Consider the following 18,201-nt stretch of genomic DNA (forward strand, 5'->3'; position numbering starts at 1 on the left):
TTCAAGGCTGCAGTAAGGTAAGATCATGACACCGCACTCCAGCCTAGGTGACAGAGCAAGTCACTGTCTTAAAAAAAAAAAAAAAAAAAAAAGTTTCCCATGTCTCTCCTCTAGGAACCATATTGTTTAAGAAAGAATTTTATTCCAATTAGCTGGGCATGGTGGCACACACCTGTAATCCCAGCTACTTGGGAGGCTGAGGCAGGAGAATTGTTTGAACCTGGGAGGTAGAGGTTGCAGTGAGCCGAGACAGTACCACTGCACTCCAGCCTGGGTGACAGAGAGAGACTCAATCACCAAAAAAAAAAAAAAAAAAAAAAAAAAGAAAGGAATAATTTTATCTGTGTCCTTTCTATTTTTATTACATCTCTCTGCTTTCCTTCACCACATCAGTCATTCCACCAGGTGAGCCCATGTTTACAACCTTGAATGAATTCTTCCATCTTTTTGCCCATGCTCAAATAATCATATAGAGACATATATGCATAAACATATACAGGGACATTTTTTGATCAATATAAGATCATGCTAGGAACACTGGTATGCATCTTGCTGTTTTTACTCAACAAAACCTCACAGAAATCCCTCCAGGACAACTGGGATTGCTCTAATTATTTCTTTTTAATGCTGATCCCATAGTGAGTATGAGGATGTACTATCTTTTAATTGTTTTGTGGAAAGAAACAAAGCTTCTTGTGAACAGAGGTTCCCTCTTATATAGAGGACTTTCTCTGCCTACAAAGTGACTAGAATGTTACTAGGTATACGATAGGCAGGTAGCAAATACCCCTTGAATAGAGCTAATAGATGGAACGGGATACACCCTAGACTGCTTTCTCCATAGGTCAAGGTCAGGTTTATTTAAGCAAAGACCTGAGACTTTCAGACAAGCCAAAGGTGGCCATAAGGGTAGGAAATATTTGGAAATAATGTGATCAAGAGATAGAATCAGACGGCTTATCAACACTATTAAGATCATCAGTCTGAAGTTGGTTTCAAAGAATAGCTTTAACCAAATTATGAACTCCTTATCTTCTTTACCTTGAGAGTTAGTGGTGAGCTGGAGGGAGTGAGGCAGAGGCTGTGTAGGAAGTCTCTGAGAAGATTAGGGTAAACCACAGTGGGACTGGGGGCAAGGAAGAAAACACCAGTGGTTGTTTGGGTGGTAAGCAGCTTTTGAAATGTTCCAGACTAGATGTAAACAGTGATTAATTTGTCATAGTGAGCCCCTAGCTTGCTAAGGAAGTTGTATAAGCAGCACTTTTTATTTAATGAACAAGCTATTTCCTCCCACTACATTTAGTTGAAGTTATTACCCTTAAATGTTTTTAAATGATGTCAGAAGATCCAAAATCTTAACCATGTATCAGAGTCCTGGGCATATTCAAAGATTAAGGTACTATACTTCTTACTGTTTTCTATTAGCGCCAAAGTTGGCTATTTTTCAGACTGATGACAGGAATTCGAATTCGGATATACCTATGTTTAGGTACCCAAGCATCTTTTCCACCAAATCTGTTCACTCTGACTCAGGGCTGGTGGACGTTAGTATGAGAGTTTTTGTTGTTTTTTTTTTCCTCCAGGAAGACAACAGAGAGTCACAACAGCCAAATAACTTTAAATCTGTTAGTTCTGGCCAGCTATGACTTGAAAGCTTAATTCTTTTTATTATTTATCACTCATTAAATACTTTGGCTCTCCTTTATTAAATGTTAAATCATTGAAAGTGGTCAAGTTCTTGCTATTTCTTTGAAATGGCAAAGTGTAAGGGGAAAGAGAAAGTGGCCCATTTCCTTGTTAATGTGGCGTTCAAACAGAACACAGCAGGCTCAACAGATAGGTCAACTGGCTGTTGTACAATTATTCATAACACAAGAGCCACAATTAGGGAGAAAATGTCTCCTTATAGCACCACTGAGGTTTCCAGGCAGGAATTCCCTTCTCCCGAAAGGCATGGTTGGCATGTGCTTTGAAAATGCTTAAATATGCTCCTGCTCCCTTCTCTCATCCAGTGACAGGGCTGATGTGTTGTCAAGCATTGTGCTGCCACAGCAAGAGCCCATGGGCTTTCCAAGGGACCTCACTTGCCACAGTCACTGCCCGTGTCGATGTCTGCATCCCTACCAATACTGTTTGAAGCCATGTTCATAGGATGGTTACTGGAGAAGCCTGAACATATTAGGATAAGGGACCATGAAACTAAACAAAGTTCTGCACTTAAGCCACATTTCAGGAATCTTGTTGACGGTGAATCTGAACTTCTTTTTTCTCTGTTTTCAAAAGCAGTATGTATTTCTGCGACATTAGAAGTCTGGCTTTTCTTCCAGTTCAACCAATGAGAGTCACCTTTAGCTCCACAAGATGACAAACTCCATGTGGCTTGGTTACTACTGCAGCCCCAGCACCTTGCAGAGTGGATGGCATCTGGTAGGCACTCAGTACTTGCTAACTAAATGAATGGAGCGCTATCACTAAGCACGTCTGATTGCTGATAGGTGTTTTACACACAGAAGGAAGTTAGCATCTGCTGTGCAAAATGAGACAATACAATGAGGACAAATTAAAATTTTTCCTCTTACCTTGTCTCTACTGCTTCGAATTAGCTGAATTCTAGGGCATTTTTTCGCTCCGGACAAAATATCCAGCCAGTTTTCTAAGTTCCCTGAACGTACACAATCTCCTTGAAAGGTGCACCTAAAAAAAACAGGGCAACAAAACAGCGACCCCACACATGCGTTAGTTAAAACTTTCTTCAACTTGGCTTCAGTACAGAATGCCAGGCTTTGTACAGTAGATTATTGATTTGAGCGAGAATAGGAACATGATGCTAAAACCATGAAAAGCAACAAGAAAACAGCTGAGCATTTTTTTTTCCATCATGTCTAGGAGCAGAGAACAAATGTAGACAACATGTTGAACTTTGACTCCCGAGCCATCTCTCAAGCTGACACCGCCAAATATATCCAAAACACATCCTCTCAACGGATTCTGAAATAAGGAGCTCCCTTTTAGAAAAACCTAGCAAAGAACAGCTCAGTTCACATATTGTATAAATTTTAGGTTTGCTATTCATTCCCAGAATACCAATCTATTGTGTAACTTGATTTGGTTAAAAAAATAATAAAGCTACTATTTTGTGCTTTGCAGTACGATAATTAAATAGAAATATTTCAAGGGCAGAGTCTGCCTAAGAGTTTGATAAGACATTCCATAACCATCTGCTACATAATATTTATTTAGACAGATACCTAATTATATCAAAAGATATGCACGAGACATTTTTCTAGGGCCATTTTCCCAAGTCAGATGACCCAGTTCAGGCCTAAGCTGTGGCCAGGGCCAACTACTTGGATAAAGAGATGCTCAAAACCTGAATGGTGAGATCACTGGTTTGCTTGATGTGTCGGTTACTCTAACTTGGGAACCCTTGTCAGAACTCTAACTTGGGTCACACTAACTTGGGAACCCTTGCCTCACCTGATGGGCCACCAACCCAGCAAGAAGAACACCAACAGCCACGTCATTGCCAAATGGTGTTAGACTCCTTAGATATTCCATTGAATAGTGTCAAGGAAAGAGCAAAATATTTCTAGTACTACACCACCTCGAGGCTGAAGATTAAAATGCAGGGGTGGTAAACCATTGATGGTGAATTTTAAAAGAAACTGAAAACACATGGATCATAGGATTGAAAAGCAACCAAATGATGACCACGTTCAGCTATGCGGAATCCCCAAGGGGATCCGAGTGGAATGAGGAATGGATGGGACCAATTAGTGTATTTGGCTTCCTGAAGGTTTTATTTCTTCTCTTTCCTCGACTCTCTCTCTTTCTCTTTTAATTCTTAAGAATTTTGGCCTCATGGCTTCATCTTTGAGCTCTGTGTTAATTTGAATATGGCAAAAATAGAACAGGAAGTCAGTGAGTTTCATTAAACGTCATCCCCAAGCACAATACCTTTAGCATGTCACCAGCTTCTGACATTTGGGAAATCCTGCTCCCAATGTGCACATCTGTGCCCCACCTCCCACTACATCTGTGTCAGTTTCTTCTCTAACATTATAACCATGGGGATTTTCATCAGCAATTCTCCAAAGTCATAAATTTATCTGACCCTTGATGGCTAGCTCGTCCGTCACGGACATTAAGTTCAGATTAAACCGCCTCTCAATGTCAGAGAGAGTTTGCAATGGAGAGAAAAGCACTGCTGGATTGAAAAACAGAGAATGACGAAGCTGGTTCTTTCTTTTGTATCTGAAATAGATCATGACTGTCAAAAACTCCCTGCCTCTCATGGGCACTCTGGTGTGTGTAAGGCACTTCCTCTGCCTATAAGAAGAAGAAGAAAAAAAAAAAAACACAACCCAATTCTGAAGATACTGGAGTACAAATATTTTCGTTGGCTCTTAATGCTGCCTGGGAGTCAAAGCCTAAGACTGCCAAAAAAACAAGTGTAAAATATTTCATACAAATAGTGCTACAATTTGCCAATTTGTAGGCAGAAAACAGTAGTGCCACTGAGTTATCACTCCCTTTTCTGAACTCCTATAGCATTTCTTGTCGGAATCACATATTTTGGTATTTAATCATATGCTGCCTTGAATTACAACTTAACTGTTTCAGAAGTCTATCTCAGTTCTCCCCAGGTAAGCTCTAAGCTCCTCAAAGAAGGAAGAAGGTCTTTAATATTTCTTTAGCAAATCCCTCAATGTCTGGCAGCATGATATGCAAATACTACGGTTTCAATAAATATTTTTGAATGAAAGGATGAAATATGAAATCCCTATAGGTCTTTTCCATTGCTGATTTTTCTCTCTGGAGTTTTGATTCATGTCTGACTCCTTATGCCAAAGAGACTATTTTTAAAATTAAGCTAAAAGTTTCCATCTGGGGACCAAATTAGGGGGTGAGGTGTTCATTTTATTTTTTGAAAAAAAAAGAGAGAGAAAAGAAAATATATAATGAAACTTTCATTTTCTTAATTCTGTATAAGGTAAAAACAAAATCTAACCATGTTAAGCAACTAAACATAAATTCCTTGTTTTTATTTTAAAAAAAAAAACAGCCCACCACCTCTAAACTCCTATTCCTTGACTCTCACCAGTAAAAATAAAAAATGAAAAAATAAAAAGCAAACGATGACACCAAGTATGCATAACCAGATGGCCAGCCAATAACAGTATCTTATTACTTCTCAAATATTGCAGATTATAAAATCTTTGTGACAGCCTATTACTCACATATTCACATTTCTCACAGAGTAGATCTTAGAGCTCCCATATTTTAGTAAACAAAGCTAGTTACTCTGAAATAATTCCTTTTGAAAGCTATCACTCTAATTCCTGCGTATCAACAAGAGTAACGGTCAAGTGCATAAACACTTGAGCCACGGCCCTAATTCAATTAAAATCTCATTGTCACACAGGACTCTTAGTGAGGCTGCTTCTTCAGTGATACACTCTCAGATAGGCTGATTTCTTAATGGCTTCATTTCAATTTCTTCAGGCCAAGAATAGGAGGAAAATTGGATTTGGATAAGAATTCTGGAGAAACTTGTAGAGATATGTTTGCTTTCTTGACTTAATATTACTTTTTCTCCATCCTCTATGGAGCATCTATCCCAAAGTCCTCAGACTCCCAGTCAGTATTTTATTTTTCTAGTCCTTGTTTCCAGTTAGAGCTAATACTTGCATGCTAAAGCCTGCAGCAGGCAGACACACGCCTACTTGCAAATTAGAAAACAGAACCTGCCCAAATGCAAAGACTCCCTGAAGAAAAAAAAAAATCCCCCAAACCAAAAAGATAATTTTAAAAGTCTTCCCTTATGCGAAAAACACTGTATGTAGCAACAATTCAGTCAATGAAACTATTTAAGAAGGCTGTTCTTGTTAGTTTGCTATAAAATCTGCCGTAGAGCTTAACGTATTCAAGATAATACTAGAGTTTCATATTGCTGTTCAACTAAGTAAGTATGTGACCGCCCCCTCCCTCACCCCCAACAGATTTTTTTAAAAAAGTTCCAGCCCTACTCCTGCCCCAAGTCATAAACAGGAAGGTCCCAGACACTCGTTTCTAAGTTCACTGTTTCAAACTCAGAAAGCCTTTCTATACAGTGGGTTTGCTTCCTGGGTTCATAGAAGTATGTGTAACGCATAATATCCCTGAATAATTACCTCACCACACACTGGCATGGAAGGAACATTACTCTGTGCCAGGCTCTGTTGGGAGTGTTTAGTTAGTTCTCACAACAACCTCCCTCTACTCGCATGAAACAGAAGCTCAGAGAAGCACAGCAACATACCGAGGCCTCACAGCCTCTCTGTGGCAGAAGTCCGATTTCAGAGCCCACAAACTTGATGACCTGGCTGCATGCCTTCCTGTAGATCCTAACCACCACTTAATAAAGTTCCTCCTGGCTTCCCGGGACCTCAACCAGTGGTTGGTGGGTGGGGCTGGGATAGGATGAGGACACAGGCATGGGGACCCCAGGAACAGAGCAAAGAGAAGGTAAGGCAGAGATTGTAGGATGAAGAGGGGAGCAAGGATTTGGGGAAAACACAGAAGTGGGGATGCTGAGAGGTCTCGAATTTTCCTCTACAACAAAACCACGCAACTTGTGAGAGGTTAAAATTCTAGGCAGCCCTGGACTTAGAAATCTATTCCACTCCCCCCAAATTTTTCTTGCAAACCATCTGTTTCTAATACAAAATGCATTCCCTCCCATAGAAATAATGTTATAAACAGTGATTAGGTTTCCAGGTTAGCCCACAAAACCTACTTATCCATAATGTAACTTTACTACTATATATTTGCAATAAAGAATAGCAGAAAGCAATGAGATTGCAGCCATTTGCATTATATAGCAGTTTTCTTCTTTACTTATTTGTGTTTCTGCTCAGCTGGTAGTCTGGGAACAATGCCCAGCTGGATCGACTTTTAAATTTATTATTACTGTATTGTATTTATACAGCATTTCTATTTTTTTAAATGGGCATGGCTTAAATTATTAATTGTTTTCATGCCAACATAAAAAAACAGGGAGGTCCACCTCTGAAGAGGAGCTGAAGTTTCCAAGCAGGTGAAATACCCGTGGGCTGGGCCGGGGGACCTTGAGAAGCTGACTCTATTAGGCTAGAATCTTGCAGTAAAAATTTACCACTTACTCAACCTTGAAATAGAAACTCTGAACTCAGAAATGTAACTGCTACTTCCTGCCACTCAAATTTCATCAGCATCCTCTAATCTAATTGTTCACCAAGAGCAGACAGTCCCTGAAGTAATCTGATAACTACGTATCAGGTAAGTGGCCTGAATATGGGGGTTAGTGTGAACTGTTCCAAAGATTTTACATTGATATAATATCAGAAAACTTTTAACAAGGAAACAATCCAGCTTCTCTCTCTCCCAGGAAGCAGGAGACAGCATCCACGCTGGGGGAGGGCTTTGATATAAGAGCATGTCAAGGTCTTTTGCTAAGTGATCTGAAACAGATGTCTGCATTTTTTAGGAAAGGCACAGAGCCCGGTGGAGGTGCCAGGTGGTCTCCAGAATAGGGAGATGTTCATTACAACTGCCAGTCCATGAGATGAAGGAACCAAAGTCTACTGAATAGAAGAGAATAGGAAATCTGTAACAAACTGAACTCCAAATAAAAGGCCTCCAGAGTCTTCAAGAGGGGAATGCCAAAACACAAGACCAAAATAACTTGCTTGAAAAGCTGAAAAACTGGATCTTCATCACTGGAGCTGCAAGTCAATCTACATGATAAAATATGCTAATAACAGAGACAATTTAGAAGATTTTTTTTTAAAGCAATAACATCTAACATGCCAGGCAATGTCTTTTCACATGATTTGACTGACTTATTATTCACAACAAACCTCGAAGTAGCTGCAATAATTGTTCCTGCTTCACAGATGTGGGAAACTGAGGCATAGATGGTTCCATATTGCTTTCCTAAGGTCACAGAGATAGTAAGCAGAGGAGCTGACACACTAAGTCAGGCAGTGTAGCCTCAAAGCCTGTGGTCTCATCAACTACCTATATTGCCTCTCAGAATAGCTAATAGTGACTGAGCCCATCTGTCTTAGTCTGTTTCGTGTTGCTATAATAGAATACCACAGACTGGGTAATTTATAAAGAAAAGACATTTATTTTTTATGGTTCTGGAGGCTGGAGAGTCCAAGGTTAAGGGGCCTGCATCTGGTGAGGGCCTTATTGCTGCATCTTCCACCATGGTGGGAGGTGAAAAAGCAAGAGAGGGCATGTGCCCACGAATGAGAGAAAGAGACTGAATTTGCAGCCTGAAGCCCTTCTATAATTGGCATTATTCCATTCACAAAGGCAGAACCTTCACAACCGAAACACCTCTCATTAGGTCCTGCCTTTCAACAGAGTTCCACTGGGGATTAAATTCCCAACACATGCTTTTCAAATGACATTTTCAAACCATAGCACCTTCCTAGTCCCCATAGGCCAGGCACTTCTTCTGGGGATTTCTGAAAATCAGTGTGGGAAGCAGAGAAGTTCATTTTTTAAAGTTTCCTTTCTTGTTAAAGAATAAGTGTGCTAATAACTTTGTTAAGCCCTATCCTATGTAGCTGTTAGACATGCCATGCTTACAGGCACATAGTACATTCTATGTCCTTGTACTTTAACCAAGATATCTGTGCTGGACCTGCTCACAGGCATGTGATAGCTCTCCATTGCTTTTACTTGTTTAGAAAAGTTTTAAGTTGTTAGCCAATCGGGTTTTAGTTTAGACTGTGAGGTCTGGCTCCAGCCAACAGCGATCAGACACAGCAGTAAGGACAACCCCAAATGCGTAAGAAATAAATGTGTGTGTATTTCTTTGTTCTTTGCACTTTTGTGGCACGATGGCTACCGGAAGTACCCTTTCTGTGGTCCAGGAAGTAAAACTTGCATTGCTGAAAGATCTTTTGTCTCAGTGCTAATTTTTCTTTGTAGCACCGAGCATCTATTTCCAACATATTTCCAACAACTAGTAATCCTTACAACCAGCCCATGAAGCAGGTGTTATTGTTACCACCTCCACGTCAGAGGTTGAGAAACGGAGGTGGAGGGAGGTTAGATAGCATGGTGCTGGCACTGGCATCTATCTTTTACTATTATACCAAATAGCTCAAAAATTTTAAAGGCTTACAAGTTAGTGACATCACAAATGCCAACATCATAGTAGGTAGATTCTCCCAAGACATGGCCATACAGGAAAATATAAGTTTTATTCCATTCCTCAGCATTTTTCAAACAGTGTTCCTGGAGTGGTTCTGGGTGTTAATATTAAATTAGGGTTCTATTGCCAAGAAGCTTGGGAAACACTAGTTAAATCAAATTAAACAAGTCTCTCTGCTGCAGGAATTCTCAGAGCCTTGAAGATGCCACTGTGCTTTGTAACCTCCCCAGACAAGAATGAATGATATACCATCTTCCCGCTTTTTTGTTGAAGGATGTTCCGAGGGATGAGAAATTCTAGTCATACACATTGGGAACCACTACCCGGCCTTGCTTAATGAGTAATAATCCACATGGCAGATCAAATTCGAAAGCTTTGTGCCTATTGTGGCTAATCTGGGTAACTCTTGTATACAAATGATCATGGCCTATTAATTCTTTTATTTATTTTTTTAAACAGGTAAAGTAAACTTTTTCTTTTAAGATGAATGCAGATTCACCTGGCCTATCAATTCTAAGCATTCTCTACAACCCAGGCTTACCCCTCATCTCTCACCTGGGTTCCTGCAGCAGCCAAATGAGGTCTCCCCATTCCCACTTCCTGTTCCTCTTGTCAACCTCCACACCAACATGTGGGTTACTCTTATGCACAGAGCTGATGATGTCACTCCCTGCTTAAAAATCTCTCATGACACCCTTTCTCCCATTCCAGACTCTCCTGTCTACATGCCTTTCATCACCTGGAGCCTGCAACATGTTTCTAGGCCCATCCCTGACCCCGACACTGTCATCTAGTCCTGTCTTCCTCTCCAAACTCATGCCTAGGTAAGTTTGGTTGATAAGTCCATCCCTGTATCTAGACTGCAAGCTCCTAAAATATACTCATCCCTGATACCTATTCCACAGTGCCTCGTGGAGAGCAGGCATCGGATAAACACATGCAGGGCCAACAGGCCAGGCCCTCCTGAGTGTGTGCTGTTCTCACTGCCCTGAATGCCCCCAGGTCTGACACACTTGGTGAAATCACATTCCTTGTTCAAGGGCTATTCCAGCACCCTCCTCTATGATGTTTGCTCAGACTCCAGGCAAAGCAGTCACTCCCTCCTCTGTGTCCCTATGACATTTACACATGCTCCTAGTCTATACACCATACAGCGTTAGTTGCTGATTGCTTGTCTCTCCAATTAGACTGTATATCCCCCAAAGGAAAAGGTGTCACCTGGGCACCCTCAGGGCCTAGGACCACACCTGGCATTCATTCTAGAAATGCTAACGGAGAGCCCAGCAGATGACAAACACTCCCCTGGCACTGTGGACACGTCAATAGATAAGCCAGTTAAGTTTCTTTAAAAAAAAAAAAAAAAAAAAAAAAAAAAGAATTTTTTTTCCTTTTTTTAAGATGGGGTTTCACCATGATGGCCAGGCTTCTGACCTCAGGCAATCCATCCACCTCGGCCTCCCAAAGTGCTAGGATTACAGGCGTGAGCCACTGTACCCGGCCAAGTTTCTTTTCTTGTTGAGCTTACAGTCCAGAGGGGCACACAGAGAAAAACCAAATAAACAGACAGTCATTTAAAATGATTTCAAATTGAGGTATGTCTTCTGCAGAAACCAAAGATATAGTAGAAAGGAACCTACTTTAGACAGGCTAGTCAAGAAAGATGGCATTTCAGCTCAGCATTCAAGGATGAGAACCACGTAGTCAGGTCAAGAGTAGCGGAAAGAGGCCCAGTACTGGTGGCTCATGTCTGTAATCCCAGCACTTTGGGAGGCCAGGTCGCTTGAGGCCAGTAGCTCAAAGACCATCCTGGCCGACCTGGTGAAACCCTGTCTCTAATAAAAATACAAAAAGTTAGCTAGGCAAGGTGGTGCACGCCTGTAATCCCAGCTACTCGGGAGGCTGAGGCACGAGAATTGTTTGAATCAGAGGCAGAGCTTGCACTGAGCTGAGATCATGCGACTACATTCCAGCCTGGGTGACGGAGCAAGACTCTGTCTCACACACACATCCAAAAAAATAGTGGAAAGAGCATTCCAGGCAGAAGGAACAGCATGTGCAAAGTATCTGAGTGCACTTAAAGCATGGTCTCTGCAAGGAACTGATGAAATAGACCAGCTTGGCTAGAACTTAGTGAAGGAAGGCGGATAGTGGTTGTACCGTTTGCAAGCCAGTGACCTCGAGCAAGCCATGTGCCCTCTCTGCGTCACAGGCTCTCCATTTGCAGAAATGCAAATAATAGTTTTCACCTGATGAAGCTGGGAGAAAAATGTACATCTGTTCTAAGAGTTTACAATAATGCCTCAATCAATGTTAGTTATTATTATATGAGCAAATGGAACAGAGAATTTAGGCAAAAACTTGGGTGACATAAGCCAAAGACAAATGGTGGTGACGAGAAAGGGCTCTGGGCAATGAAGCTGATCAGAGGACCTCTGGCGCTGCTCACACACAGCTCGACGCCCAACATGCCCTTTCTACATGAGAAGGCAGACACAGGTCGAGGCTTCTTGGAAGATTCTTAATCACAAATCTCTTTCCTCCCAAATGCAAAAGGGTTCTTTGGAGTCCTTTCATGCCTTGAGTACCAGCTATTAGAGTACTTTGCAAGGTGTACTGAAATGATTCCCACACTCACCGGTGAGCTTCTCCAGGGCAGACCCTCATACATCTTTGTTTCCCCCGGGGCCTAGTACAGGACCTGGCCCATGACTGCGATTCAACAAAAGGTGGCTGAATTGGATTAAGAAGGACATTTTAAAATGGCTAAATTCTGGTATATGTTTCAGTGATACCAGCAGAAATCGTTTCATTGATTTTTGTTCACTAGGTTGGCCTGTTCACTGGCGTGGTGGAAAACCAGGTTTTGTCTTGAAACTGAGCTATTTAGCACACATAAAACACATTTGCAGACTGAAACCCTCACACAAAAGGGGTTCGTGGCCTTTGTCCCATGGGGCTCTTTTGCGGACGATGAGTGTACTAAAAATTGGTGTTTTATATTTCCAAATGCAAGCCTTGAACTGATAATTTAGGGGAGCCATTAAAAAAAAAAAAAAAGCAACATGGAAACGGGAAAATACCGATGCCTCTTGAGTCAGAAAGGTCTAGGTTCAAAGCTGTGCTCCCATATACTCCCTTGTAACAGGGGACACATTCCTTTGCCCCTTGGGCCTCAGTTTCCCCACCACTAAACAGATGGCAATGATATTAAAACCCGATCCTCCTGAAAGCAATGTCAAATCCCACATTTGGCCTATCCGAAACTGCACCCTCTAGATAGCAGAATAAAAGCATTGAAATGTTTAAAAAGTTACAAAAGCAAAAAAAAAAAAAAAAAAAAAAAAAAAAAAAAAAAAAAAGACCGGCAGGAAGGCTTCCAGTGAAGGTCTGAACATTGTATTTGGATACGGAGGAGACACTGGGAACAGGACAAATACTAGGTTACAAAGACAAGTGAAACATTTGAGGAATATTTAAAGGCCAATCAATACATTCTTATGAAAGTGCATGCTGCCTGAGATAAGGTCATTTCAGACAAAATCTATTCCATTACAACATATATTTACTAAAAGGGATGTTCTTAGTGGTGCTTGTTGGAAGTCCGAGAGCATCCATTAAACCATTAAAGAGACGGTGCAGGTAAGCAGGGTGGAGGCTGAGGTCCGAGAACCTCAATCACCAGCTCCACTAAACGAAAAACCAACCCTGGCTTCTAAGCACGTGAGCACTCTCTCAGCGTCAACCATTGCCAACTGTCTGGGACACCAAGTTGGAGAGGTGCCCCTTCACACTGTTATCCCCTCTTCGCCTTCTGCTTTGAAAGAAGTAGAACTCATAGCTCCTCTCACAGCAGAAGAAGGAGGTGGAGAACCCACGGGAGACAGGTTGACTCCCAGACCCCTTCTGGTGTTAGAAAGCCCCCCAAATCCCTTCCAGCATTCGCAGTAACCCAGATGCATGGATTCAGCCTATGCCCCGGTAATTCAGTAATTCCCCGAGGCCCAAAGAACATACTCCTCTCTGCTCCCCACCGCTTCGCTTCCACCCACAGATAGTTGTCCTACTTGCTTCTGCGCAATTAGTCGGCACAATGGGGTCCTCACAAGAGAAGGCGGGGCCGTCCCCAATCCCATTATTGTCATTATCGCTGTCATTAGAGCCGCACTGGACCATAAAGAAGTGTCACCACACAGACCTCAAGCTTAAGATCTGCACAAGGACACATCCCGGATTGGAAGGAAAGGAGGAAGTTTCTTCTGTCTCACTCGATAGTGCAATAGCCTATGAAGGGGGACAGCCACAAAACGGAATGTGCCCCTTCTCACTGAGGCCTTCCAGGGCCCCTTGTTTAAATTTAGCCCTCCCCCCCCACCCCCGCCTCCAACCAGCACTCCCCATTTCCTTTTTCTGCTTTGTTTTTCTTCATAGCCCTGTTTACCCTTTGACGTGTTCTCTCTTTCCTCATTTATTTTCACACTGTCCATCTTCCCTCATGTCGTGGGTTAAAGACTGTTCCCCCCAAATTCATGCCCATCAGAGCCTCAGAATGTGACCTTATGGGGAGACGGGGTCTGCGCAGATGTAATGAGTTAAGGACGTTGAGATGAAATCCTCCTGGATTTAGCATGTCCCAGAGAATTTTCTGGGAGAAAGGAGAGGGAGACCTGGACATGGTAAAGAAGGTCACGTGAAGACCAAGGCAGAGATGGTCATCCTACCCCAAGCCAAGAAATACCAGGAGCCACCCGGAGCTGGGAGAGGTGAGGAAGGACCTGCCCCCGTAGCCTCGGAAGGAGCCTGGCTCTGCTGGCACCTTCATTTTAGACTTCTGGCCTCCAGAACTGGGAGAGGACACATTTGTCAGTAGTAATTTGTTATGGCAGCCTTGGGAAACAAAAACACCTCACTAGAAGAAGCTCCATGAGGGCAGGGATTTTTCTCTTTAAGTTCCATGTGCAGGATACGTAAAGGGACACGTGCAGGACGTGCAGGTTTGTCACACAGGTAAACGTGTGCCAGGCTGGTCTGCTGCACCTATCAACCCATCACCTAGCTATTAAGCCCGCATGCATTAGTTATTCTTCCTAATGCCCTCCCTCCCCCAACCCTACCCCCTGACGGGGCCCAGTGTGTGCTGTCTCCTCCCTGTGTCCATGTGTTCTCATTGCTCAGCTTCCACCTGTAAGTGAGAACATGTGGTATTTGGTTTTCTGTTCCTGCGTTAGTTTGCTGAGGATAATGGCTTCCAGCTCCATCCATGTCCCAAAAGGACATAATCTCGTTCCTTCTGATGGCTGCTCATTCCTTTTCATTCCATGGTATGTATGTGCCACATTTTCTTCATCCCGTCTATCACTGATGGGTATTTGGGTTGATTCCGTGATTTTGCTATTGTGAATAGTGCTGCAACGGACATACGTGTGGAGGGGTTTTGATCTGTGTTGGTCACTGCTAGCGCTTAGAATCCAGTGCTTAGAACAGTGCCTGACACATACCAGGTGCTCAATAAATGCCTGTTAAATGAATGGTCAGGTTTCTAAGCTTTTAAGACGAAAGGTTTTCTACGACTCAGGTAGGCCCTGAGTGCTGTGTCTTTCTTATGCATAGCAGTTATCACAAATGCTCCCTAATTAGGGCCATTTGCTCCAGCCTCTCCCCCGCTCCACCCACTGCCCGGAGGGATAATGTCCCTTGCTTGTTTCTCTTTGTTTCACTCTAGCAGTAGTGAGAGCTTAGGAGTCGCAGCCAAGCCTAGAGCTGGATCCTGGTTCCACTACTTGTACAACCAGTGGTAGGCAGAATAATGGCCCCAAAGATGTCCACGTCCTAGTCCCTGGGACCTGTGACTGTGTCACCTTGCATGGTGTCTCAGTCTGTTTTGTGTTGCTATTACAGAATACTACTAACTGGGAAATTTATATCTTTAAAAAAGGAATCTGTATTTTACAGTTCTAAAGGCTGGGAAGTTTAGGATCAAGGGTCCTGCATTTGGTGAGGGCCTTCCTGCTGCATCATCCCATGGTGGAAGGTGGAAGAGCAAGAGAGCACAAGAGGGAGTGGGGGGAACCACCCTTGTGATAAGTAACCCACTCCTGTAATAACTAACCCACTTCTGTGACAATGTCATTAATCCATTCATAAGGACAGAGTCCTCATGACCTAATCATCTCCGAAAGGTCCCACCTCTCAATGCTGTTGCACTGGAGAATGTGGAGATTGTTTTGGATTCTCTGGGTGGGTCCAATGTAATCTGATGATGCCACACTGTTTTTGTGGTTTTGAAGCCACTGGAAGGGACCATAAGCCAAGGAATGCTGGCCACTTGCAGAAGCTGGAAAAGGCAAAGAAGGGCCTCCAGAAGGAGCACGGCCCTGGCGATGCTTTGATATCAGCCCAGCGAAACCCACTGCAGGCTTGTGACCTCCAGACCTCCAAGATTACAAGCGCGTATTGTTTTAAGCTGCTAAGTTTGTGGGAATTTGTTTCAGCAGCTGTGGGAAACTGTACACCAGCTAAGGCTGTTCTCTTCTCTATGAAGTGGGGACTGTAATGGTGCTTACTTCATGGGGTACCAGGAGGACTAAACGGAACATGGCACAGGACAGGCAAGGTAGCGTCTGGTGTATAAGCATATTCCCCTGCACCCATACACACTGTCTCCTGGCCAGGCCCGGACTCGAGGCAGGCTTCCTGCAGAAGGGGCACTGCGGCCGCCTTCTGAATGAGGAGCAGTCATGTCCACGTGGACTTTTCTACGGCACAGCCTTCCGTGGCCCTGTGTTGTCCATTTTTTGCATAGCTATGAAGAAATCCCTGAGACCGGATAATTTCTAAAGAAAAGGGCTTTAATTGGCTCATGATTCTACAGCCTATACAGGAAGCAGGGGCTGTGTCTGCTCCTGGGGAGGGCCTCAGGAAGCTTCCATTCATGGTGGAAGTGAAGGGGGAACAGCTGTGTCGCATGGCCAGAGCGAAAGCGAGAATGTGAGGCGGGAGGTGCCACAGTCTCTTAAACAGCCAGATCGCCTGTGAACTCAGAGCGAGAACGTACTCACTATTGCGAGGACAGCACCAAGCCATTCGTGAGGGATCCACCCCCGTGACCCGACCCGCCCTCCCCCCGCCAGCAGGCCCACCTCCAGTACTGCAGGTCACAATTCAACATGAGATTTGGAGGAGACTGAACATCTAAGCCACATCAGGCCCTCTCTGCTGTATGCAGCTCACCTCTCATGATGGCGAATAGACTAACTCAGGCTACAGAAGAATACGGCCGTAAGTTACTGTGCACCATGATTAGACCGGTCAAGTTTCAGGCCAACCACAGTTATCACGAAGGTGGGGAGGGTCCCCTTAGGGTTAATGATAGGCCTGGGGGGCTTGAGGAAGGGGTGTCACTTGGAGAAGAAACTTCAAGACAGGAGAGCAGAATGAAAAAAAAAAAAAGAGCTGGGATGTGTCCACAAGCAACTCATGTAATTCTTTCTGTTTGTTACTCTAGAGTGTTGGGGACAAATATGTTTAGCATTCAGATGGCAGCTTTCTCTCGTGCGTTAAAAATACCCTTCTGTTACTTCCAACCCTTCAGAAAGTCTGATAGGAAGACTGACCACAGGGCCCTGCTGTTAGGCCGAGCGAGAAATGATCTCTTTCACAGTCGCGTGCGTGGAACGGCCTAACCACAGCTGAAGATCTAAAAACAGCCACCAGGGGCTGCTTGAAGGTCTTCCGACTGTCAACATGGAGGCAACATGTAGGAAGATATGGAGTGAACGTTAAATTTGTACAGATAATTGAGAGGCACGCACAGATACCTTACAAGCAGCAGGCCTGGGGGCTTTGCCTCCACCTGTGCGTACCTTGTATGGGGCAGAGCACGAAGGGAAGGGAAGCTGAATGCAAGTGTGGTCTTTCCCACAGGGTCCGTTTTTTGAAGGGGACCCAGCCCTGATTCCATCACGGGACTAAAACCAGAGCAGGTGGAGCCCCAGGGAGGCATCGGGAGATGCACACCTCTCCCAGGCGAGGTGCGTGAAATCAGAGAAACCGCCACCAAGTAGATGACTCAGGAAGAGATGTGACCCAAACCTACTCTTTACAAAGCACACCAGAGGAGGGCCACCCAGGACGGGTGGGGTGGGAGGCTGGGAGAGCCGACGCGTGGCTTATCGTGGTTCATCGTCCACACTGCCAGCGAGATAATGCTTTTAAAACACAAATATGGCGGTGGCAGGCCTCTGCTTCAACCCTGTCATTAGTTCCCAGCACCCACTAGTAAGGTCCACGCTGAGAGCCCACCCAGCACCTCCACCCACATCCTTCCTTCTAGAGCCAGTGCACAGACCCCCTACTGTGCTTGTTCTGCCTGAAATGCCTCCTGACCGCTCTTCCTCTGGTAAGGGTCTAGTCAGGCTTCAAGGCCCAAATTTAAGGCCACCCACCTCCTCGTTGAAGCCTTTCTCAACCTCAGGGACAAGAAATGACTCCCTCCTTGAGCTTCCACAAATAACAGTTGACATGACTTCACTGCGTACCAGGAGCCAGGCACTGGGCCTGCAGTGGCGTGCCTTATGTGATTTAATCCTCTTAGCAAACCTCTGAGGAAGGTACTAGTATTATTATCATTATTTTTGAGACAAGGTCTCGTTCTGTCACCCAGGCTGGAGTGCAGTGGTACAATCATGGCTCACTGCAGCCTCGACCTCCTGTGTTCAAATGATTCTTCCATCTCAGCCTCCAGAGGAGCATGCACCACCACACCCAGCTAATTTTTCTATTTTTCGTAGAGTTGGTTTCACCATGTTGCCCAGACTGGTCTTAAACTCCTGGCCTCAAGTGGTCCACCCACCTCGGCCTCCCAACGTGCCTGTAATCCCAGCATATTTACCACACCTGGCCAATTATTAATGCCACATTATAGAAGAGGAGAAGTGGCAGAGAGAAGAAAATGGCAGGTTGCACAAAGCCCAGATTTCAACCAAAGCAAAATGCATTTGGGACCTGATATG

General features: G+C 43.9%; 1 protein-coding gene across 1 annotated transcript in view; it reads right to left on the bottom strand.

Moving 5' to 3' along the window:
• Positions 1 to 18,201, bottom strand: part of PLXNC1 (plexin C1) — a 163,134-nt gene that overhangs the window by 97,230 nt on the left and 47,703 nt on the right. Inside the window, exon 5 of the mRNA XM_010340165.3 lies at positions 2,580 to 2,694. Coding sequence (XP_010338467.2) covers positions 2,580 to 2,694 — 115 coding nt within the window. The remainder of the gene's footprint in view (positions 1 to 2,579; positions 2,695 to 18,201) is intronic.

Source organism: Saimiri boliviensis, chromosome 7, assembly GCF_048565385.1.
Source record: "Saimiri boliviensis isolate mSaiBol1 chromosome 7, mSaiBol1.pri, whole genome shotgun sequence".
In the NCBI taxonomy this organism is placed as follows: Eukaryota; Metazoa; Chordata; class Mammalia; order Primates; family Cebidae; genus Saimiri; species Saimiri boliviensis.